Source organism: Tupaia chinensis, unplaced genomic scaffold (assembly GCF_000334495.1).
Source record: "Tupaia chinensis unplaced genomic scaffold, TupChi_1.0 Scaffold000147_1, whole genome shotgun sequence".
Classification (NCBI taxonomy): domain Eukaryota; kingdom Metazoa; phylum Chordata; class Mammalia; order Scandentia; family Tupaiidae; genus Tupaia; species Tupaia belangeri.
In genome coordinates, this window is record NW_006159617.1 from 10,109,440 (window position 1) to 10,118,842 (window position 9,403).

At 39.3% G+C, this 9,403-nt stretch overlaps 1 protein-coding gene across 1 annotated transcript in view; it reads right to left on the reverse strand.

Moving 5' to 3' along the window:
• Positions 1 to 9,403, reverse strand: part of LOC102491536 (transient receptor potential cation channel subfamily M member 6) — a gene marked incomplete at its 5' end in the record, with an annotated part of 118,350 nt that overhangs the window by 57,874 nt on the left and 51,073 nt on the right. Inside the window, one exon of the mRNA XM_006145515.2 lies at positions 6,331 to 6,483. Coding sequence (XP_006145577.1) covers positions 6,331 to 6,483 — 153 coding nt within the window. The remainder of the gene's footprint in view (positions 1 to 6,330; positions 6,484 to 9,403) is intronic.

The following is a 9,403-nucleotide window of genomic DNA, read 5'->3' on the forward strand; positions in this document are numbered from 1 at the left end:
CTAGTGTCAGACCCACAAGAGTAATATGATTTCAAACCAAAATCTTTAACTATCTCTTCCTAATGAGCTGTTGTTATGTACAATTTTACCTATCTCTAACTGGACCTTTGATTGATACTACAGATTTTTTTTTTGAGAGGTTTTAGCTATAGGACGTGTGCAATCACCAGAAAGAGAGAGAGACAGAGAGACAGAAAGCGAGAAATCACCCCCCAGGAGGGATGGCCACGCCGCAATCCCTTCTCCTCCATTCTCCTTTTGGGATCTTGGGCACGCACGCACACATGCCCAGCATGAGTTTAAGCCACCAGGTCCGGGACTCAAACCGTGGTCAACTACATGGGAGTCCAGCAATGTAGCCATGATGCCAACTGTTGGTCCCGATACCACAGATCTTTTCATATTATAAATTCTTCTCTCCAACAATACTCTAGGTGGAAATTACGAATTCCTTTTTCATTGGCTGTGTTAAAATTATCTTTGTTTTCGAAAATCCATCCTCATTAATTTATGAGACTTTTTGTTGTCTGATTTTTATTACCTTGTATTTTAGAACTGTATTACACAGTAAAGAACATCACTGACAATTTAATATGTACTTCTAACATAACCAGAAGAATGAATTTTGAATGTGTACAACATAATGTAATGTTACATGCTGAAGGTGTTGAATATGCTCAATTTGCTTATTACACATCATGTACATACTATTTTTAAGAATTATTTTATTTTATTTTGTTTTTAATTTTACTATAGGACTCATGTGCCTACCAGAGAGACACAGAGAGAGAGAAAGAAAGAGAGGGAAAATGAGAAAGCAAGTTGACAGGTCTGGAACTCAAACCATGGTTGGCCATCGGGGAGTCCAGTGCCTCAACCATCATGCCACCTGCTGACACCCCATATGTATACTTTTAAAAAATCATACTGTAGGGGCAGCAGGTGGCATAGCAGTTACATCACTGGACTCCCACACAGCCCAACGCAGTTCGAGTCGCAGACCCAGTGGCTTGAAAATCATGCCCCGGGTGTATGCATGCCCAAGATCCCAGAAGGAGACTGAAGGAGAGGGGATTGCAATGTGGGCATCCCCCTAGGGGATTATTTTTCACTTTCCCCCTCACTACCTCTGTCTTTCTTTTTTTCTCTCCAGCAAGAGTGCACACTCTATGCCAAAAACCTCTAAAAAAAAATCATACTGTCCCCTACAAAGATGTACATAATGATTATATGTAAATAAGAAGTTATAATAAATTTTTTAAAAAAAGAAACGCCTGGCATATTTACATATTTGTAAATAGCTGGATAGATACATAGCTAAATAACTTTTTTTTTCTTTTTCTGAATAAGCCCTTTATTTTCACATATATAAGATCATTTTAGCCAATTGTGGTTCTTAGTTGATGACTCATAAAGGAATGAATGCTGTCATCTTGCTGACATCTTTCCTCTTGTTCTTATACCCACAGAGCAGTATATTCTACCAGTCATCTTTTGTTCAGAATTGAAAGGAGAACATCTTCAAGCATAGTTAACAGCATAAAGAATGCTTTTTCTGTTCATCTAAGATCATTTAAAATCTCAAATATATAGGACCAGCAGTTAGTGTAATGGCTATGTCGCTGGACTCCCACATAGTCGACCGTTGTTCGCGTCCCAGATCTGGTGGCTTAAAACTCATGCCGGGCGCGTGTGCGTGCGTGCCCAAGATCCCGAGAGGAGAATGGAGGAGAAGAGATTGGGGCGTGGCCATTCCCCCTGGGGGGTGATTTCTCTCTTCCTGTCTCTATGTCTCTCTCTGTCTGGTGAGAACATACGCCCTATATCAAAAACCTCTCAAAAAAAAAAAAAAACTCAAATGTAGATCAAAATCAAGAGTAGAATAAGTTCCTCTGTCATCCTGAATAACAAAGAGACATTATTTAAAGATAATTAGTTTATTTGGGGGTGATTGAGGATTGCAATCTGGAATAATCATGCTTTTGTGACCAAAGGCATATCCAAGGAGGCTGAGGCAAGGTGATAAATTTAAAGGCAAAAGAAAAAAGTTTGTACTTGGTTTGAAATGAAGAGCACAGTGCAAAAGTTAATATCAGTTCATTAGTACACAACCTTGACTTTTCCCTTGGTGCTGTAGTAGAGGATAGGAGGGTAACTTAAAGACTGCAGCACACCAGCATGCTGAATCAGGAACTCGGCTTCACTGAATGTGTTAGGCAGGCTCCTAGCCAGGAAAGCCAAGGTAAACTTTCCAAGAGCCAAGAAGCCCAGGTATCCTGGGGTGCAGTAGATGCACTGAGTTTTTGTTTACACATGATAAGGTTTATGGGCTATAGTGTTAGTCTATGTCAATGGAAAAAAGAACAACTTACAAGCTAAATCATATATAATCATGTAGATCAGGCAGTGTTCACAGTGACAGGCTCCAAAGATCCCCAGATCAAAATACCTTACTATTCCCTCAGGTTTCATGGCTTGCACACCAGAATCATGGTATAGTTTTGGCCAAAATGGTGGAAAGAGACACAGTGAATACAAGTTCAAATGTGACTTGGAGAATGCAGGTGGTCATCTTGGAATGACCAATGAAGACTAAGGAGCCAAGTGTTGTGTCTTGTACAGCTGAACAAATGCATATTTGGGGAGGGGGGTGTGTGGCAGCCACAGATTAGAAAATAAACATAAAAATAAACACACAAAAGCATACAAGTAAAAAGCAGAGATCAGGGGGCCTCAACTTTTTTGATGAGGTAGCCACTTCCCTGAACTGTTTCTAGGTACTTCCTTTTTTTTTTCTTTTTTTAGAGAGATTTTTGCCATAGGGCATGTGAGGTCACTAGAGATACAGAAAGAGACAGAGAGACAGAGAGCAAGAAATAACCCCCCCCTGGGGGGGGGCTACAATGCAATCCCTTCTCCTCCAGTCTCCTCTTGGGATTTTGGGAACACAGAGACACACGTTCAGAGTGTGTTTTAAACCACTGGGTCCGGGACTCAAATTGTAGTCAACTACATGGTAGTCCAGCGATGTAACCATTATGCCATCTCCTGGACCCTTTCAATTTCTTCTTTTAAAGGGCAGAAAATGGAGAAAGGGGAAGTGGAATGCAAAGACAGTTGTTTTCAGATGTTAATTAGCTGAAGATGCAGACACCTGGCACCATATAATTCTATGTAAGCTTTCTTTAATCTTCTCTGACCAATGCTGATTAACACATGTGGCTTCCTTTTACCAGTACTGCCTTGCAATTTCAGAACACAGAAGCAGCTAGCATAATCACATGTTAATGGTATTCATTGCCTTGCAAATGACTGCCTATGGAACCACGTTTGCTCAGATTCAGATGACTTCCTAACCAAGGAAGTGGAGGAGGAGGTGGGAGATGAGTAAAGTGATGCAGAGAGCTCAGTTATTGGCCTTAACTGTAAGAGTGCCTTGGTGCTTCAAAAAGACCTTCAAAACCACAGCTGTGAAGCTAAAAGCAGCACAGACCATGCAGGCCAGTGTCATCCTCAGAGATTCCTGGAAGGTCAAGAAGGTCACAGGCTGGGGGAGGCAGTCATTCCTTTCACTCATATCAGAATACACTCATGCTAGGCACTGGATACACTGTTATGAATCAGAGAGACTCTGATTGGGAAGTTTTAATATCCATGGCTCTGCTCCTTGCTCCAACTTGGAGATTACTGCAGGCTTGAAAATGCAATGTCCCAAGAACACCAGGTTGCTGTAGGTTTCCAGCATCACATCCTTGCACAGGATCTTCTAAGCATCATGCAAGTTCTGCTACTCCTCCCAGATAAAGTCCACAGCTACATCTTCAAATGCCATGAACCCTGAAAATGTATTCATTTTCTTGATCCTGGATAACTGAAGGTTTTCAGGAGTTATAATGTCAGGTACACTGAATTTCACCTCACTCCCTCCAGAGCATGGTCAGCATGGTGGGTGATTTCCATAGTGAGAGGATGGAACTGATAAAGCAACTTTCTTCAACAAGCAAGCTAAACTTAATGTGAACAACTAAATAAGTACAAAACCAAGCAAAATCTCACATATAGGCACTACATTTTATTTCTAACCAGGTTAGGTTAACACTACATTTCTTCTCTTTCCTTTGAAAAAAATTTAATGGAACCGTGGCATGATGGTTAAAGCAACTGGATCCCATCTGGCCAACTACAGTTTCAGTCCCAGACCTAGTGGTTTGCAAAACACACCAGGTGCATGTGTGTGCATGCCCAAAATCCCTAAAGGAAGGAGAGATGGAGAAGAGATTGTGGCATGACTTTCCCCATGGGGAGGTGCTTTCTCACTTTTTCTCTCTCTCTTGCTCTTCCTCTCTCTAGCAAAAACCCTCTGGCAAAATTTTAAAAACAATTATTTTTTTAAATGGTCTAAACTTAGTAACTATGCAATCTAGTCAGTATAACTGCAAATGTGACAACTTGACTAGCCCAGCTTTACAGAGGTAACCTCTCACACATTCTACAGAGGTTAGAAGGTCCTGAAAGTCCTTAAAGTGGTCTTTTAGCCTAGCAGTTAATGGAGCTGACATAACTTACAGCCAACTGCGATTTCAAATTTCAGACCTGGTGGCTTTAAAAACACACCATGTATGTGTGTGTATATGCCCTAAATTCCTAAATTACAGAAAAGTGAAGGAGAAGGGATTGCAGTGTGACCATAGTCATTGGGAGATGCTTTCTCCTCTCTCCTCTCTCTCTCTTACTCTCTGGCAAGAACACACACCCTCTGTTAATTAAAAATAAAAAAGAAAGAAAGAAAGAAAAAGAAAAAGTACCTGTGCCTGCTCTCTTGGATTCTGAGAACACCAGATGCAACTACCAGGCTTAGAGATGGAAGGGAGAGAAAGGAGTGATGGGGAAAGAAGGAGAGAAACACATACACACCAAATGGAGTGACAGTCAAAATATTTAAAATTTTTTCTGATAGAAGCATTAATCATAATTTTATTTAATATTTATTAAACATGTTTTCAATATTATATACCAAATATCAAATCAAAAGCACATCAGACAAGATGTGTTATGCTTTATTAAAGTACTAAATACCAGAGAAGATATTCACTAACCTTCACAGTAAATGACCACTCTGCAAGCAATGATGTAAGTTGAGACACAAAACCCAAAAAATATGGGGCCAGCAGATGGCAGAATGGCTACATCACTGGACTTTCATATGGTCAACTGTAGTTCAAGTCCCAGACCTGGAGGCTTGAAACTCATGCCAGGTGCATGTGTAAATGCCCAAAATCCTGAGAGGAGAATGGAGGAGAAGGGATTGTGCCATGGACATCTGACCTGGGCCGCCCTGGGGCGGGGGGGGGGGTGTGATTTCTTGCTTTCTCTGGCTCTCTCTGGCTCTCTGATGGGCACACATGTGCTATAGCAAAAATCTCTCAAAAAAGACAAAAAGTAAAAAATATATTTATAGCATACTGGACATTTAGTAGTGAAATTGGGCTGCAAAAGCACTAGGGCAAGTTACACACGAAAGAGTACGCATCTAGAACTCAAGAATCACTAGCTGTGGATCAGCAGGTGGTGTGGATATTAAGGCAGCTGGATCCCACATGGCCAACTCCACAGTTCAAGTACCAGACCCAGCAGAGGAGAGTGGAGGAGAAGGAACTGCATGCAGCATGGCTGTAATTTCTGACTTTCCCATTCTCTCTTTCTCTCTCTCTCTCTCTCTGTCTCTCTCTCTCAAGTGCACATCTCCTATAGTAATTTTTTTTAAATAAAATAACTATCTATAGCCACTGAATACAACAAATGAAAAGATTTGTGACACGGAACATTAAATTAATACAAATTCTATAGCTTTAGCTTTACCAATAAAGACTTCAATGATATGAGGCATTTCTCGTTAGAAGTATTAAGCTAGCTTAATTATTAGTACTCACTTTAGAGAAGTATTAAGTCTATTAATTCTATTTATTACAAAGGAAAATGAAAAGTTAGACTGCTATAGAGATATAAAAAACTTTTTAATCTTAACTGAGAAAAAATTGAATATTTTGCTTAGTTATATATGCCATTAATTAGGTCTATTATATATGCTATACCTGACCACAGTATAATCAGATAGAGATTATACAGAGGAGAACTAAAGCTTGACTGATGAGTCAGAGACACTTTAGAATAATGTGCAATATAACCCAAGACCATCTACAATCACTGGCTTGACAAGTGGCAACAGAAATCTTTGTTTAAGAAACTGCTATATTAGTAAGCTTTATAAATGTGTCTGTTCGTATGCAGTCAATGCCATGAAGACTTAATGTGCTATGATATTGCACTAACCATGCAGGCACTGTCTTTGGTACTGCTGGGGTTCTGTTCACTGGAGTACCATGCAAACTGGAAGTCCTGGGACTGAGGAACGTGCGACATGTCGGCTGTGCTTTTAAATTCCAATGTCAAAATGGTGGGTGGGAAAAGAATACTTAAGATGACCTATAAAAGAAAAACAGACAAAATAATGAGTAGCAGTTACATGAGGTGCACTTATAATTTAAATAACAGAATTAAGAATTTAAATTCATATAATATGTCAGCCCCATCCTCGACTCCATTATATCCTCTTCCTGTACATATTATTTGACTTTACATTTTCAGTCTTATACTCATGAGTACAAGCACATGTAGATAAAGATGTTCACTGCAGGCTTTTTGTATATAAAAGCAAGAAGATTGGTATGAACCTGAATATCTATCTATAGAGGAACAGCTGAGAAGGAATAACCTAATAATAGACTACTATACAACCATTAAAAAGACAAATGTATGCCATCTTTTGGCCTGGTGGTTAAAGCAGCTGGATCTCACATGGCTGACAGTGTGGTTTGAGTCCCAGACTCAGCAGCTTGAAAAACATACCAGGTGCATGTCTATAAATGCCCAAACTCCCAAAAGGAGGGAGAAATGGACAAAGGATTACAGCATAATGGTGACGCATGAGAGGTGCTTTCTCCTTCCTTTGTCTGTCTGTCTCTCTCTGGTGAGCATATGTACCCTCTGGCAAAAAAAAAAAAAAAGACAAACTCAATTTTGAAGATGTTGAAAAGATGTCTACATCGTATTGTTAGGTAAGGAGAAAATAGCAAATTCTAAAACAAAATAAAGAATGATTTCATTTTTGTAAAAAAAATGAAATTTAGGAGCCAGCAGGTGGTGTAGTGGTGAAGGCGCTGGACTTCCACATGGCTGACCATGGTTGGAATCTTGGGCCTGGTGGCTTGAAACTGACGCCAGGTACATATGTGAGGAGAAGGGATTGTGGCATGGCCATTCCTCCTTGGGGGGTGATTTCTCAAATTCCCACTCCTCATCTCTCTCTGCCTCTACAGTGAGCATACACACCCTATAGCAAAAACTCTCAAAAACTTTAAAAATGTTTAAATATGTGTTTGTACATATATACGCATATATATATACCTTCAAAAGTTTTAAAATATGTGTACCACTCTGTCTTATTTCCCTCTAGGGAGGACCAGGGCAGTGCAGTGAAAAATCATTTTTTTTCTTTATTTTTTTTTAAGAGAGATTTTTGCTATAGGGCATGTGCGCTCGCCAGAGAGAAAGACAGAAAGCAAGAAGTCAGCCCCCAGCGGGGATGGCCATGCTACAATCCCTGCCCTCAGCGGGGATGGCCATGCTACAATCCCTTCTCTTCCATTCTCCTCTCAGGATTTTGGGCATGCACACACACGTACCTGGCATGAGTTTTAAGCCACTGGGTCTGAAACTTCAACCGTGATCAACTATGTGGACGTCCAACAACATAACCATTATGCCATCTGCTAGCCCCCAAAACTATTGTTTTTCAATGAGCATATAATTTAACAGTTTTTCAAGGCCATTTAGTAAATATTACCACACAAAACACATTAAAATGTATTTGTAGAACAAAATTAAGAATATAAAAACAAAGTATCACAAATATTTTCTCTGCCAGTAAAAACCAAGGCTAGTATAGAATCCAAGCATTCACCTTTTTTTTTCCTTATATTGCTAGTGTTCATGATAAGTATTAGTCTTTTCCAAAGGTTCTTTATGTTTGATTTGTATGGCTTTTCAATGTAAAGAGTTTAGAAGATCTACTGAATGCTATGAAAATCAACTCACTTAAACTTCTTTCAAGATAAAATTAGGACTTTGTATGCTGGGATTCCATGATTATAAACAAGATTAGCTTTATTATTCCCAATTTGTGATTAAATAAAATGAAGTCATTGTCAACCTACTCTTTTTTCATGCAGGAATGGCCTTTTATTGTTCTGTTTTAGATATTAAAACTTTAAAATAAAGATGGTCTAGACTCTCCAGCTGTAATTGGAGTTTGCTTATTTCTTTTCAGATATAGAACTGAAAATGTATTCATTTTTCTAGATATGAAAAAAAAATCATAGTCACTGGGCCAATCTACAAACATGGTGGTTAAACCCTGCACATAAGGAACCAGACCCCATATGGCTGACCACGGTTCAATCCTGGCTCTGGCAACTTAAAAAAACACGCTAGGCAATTAAAAAAAAAAAACATAATAATCATAATTACCATGAACAATAATTATATTACATTCACTCCAAATCAACTTCCCGGAGAGGCCTCATATTCTGTTGTCCTCAAACATTGCAAAACAATGCCTCGTCAAATAGTTTTTAATGACATCAATATCCTATCTCCAAGGGACAGGTTAAAGTCTGTTAGACTAAAAACATTTCAATAGATTATCCCATTCATTTAACTCTACATGGTCTTTCTATGAGCTTTGTCCACTTGGACTTAGTCTAACCAGGACATCTCACAACTATTTGCAAATGTGATCCCAAAAGTCGTAAGGCAAGCACTAACATATTAGAAAGCATGTGTTGGAGGGTAACAGTTTACTACAGCTCAGAGACTTTAAGTAGCTAATTCAGCCTTCTTTATTAACCTTATATTTTGGGACGAAGCATTTGATCTTTGTTCACAGTTCACTTAAGTATCTTTTTTTTCTTTTGAGAGAGAGATTTTTGCTATAGGGTACAATCACTTACTGGAGAGACAGAGACAGAAAGCAAGAAATCACGCCCCAGGAGGGATGGCCATGACATAATCCCTTCTCCTCCATGCTCCTCTGAAGACTTTGGGCATGCATACACACGCACCTGGCAAGAGTTTCAAGCCTCTGGGTCCAAGATTTGAACTGCAGTTTACTACATGGGAGTCCAGTGACGTAACAATTATGCCATCTGCTGGTCCCGTAAGTATTGTTTTGGTTGAAGTATATAAAAAGCAAGAATTCCTAAAGTTCTCCTTCTTTCTTCCTTCCTTCCTTCCTTCCTTCCTTCCTTTCTTTTTTTTTTTTTTTTGGAGAGTTTTTCACTGTAGG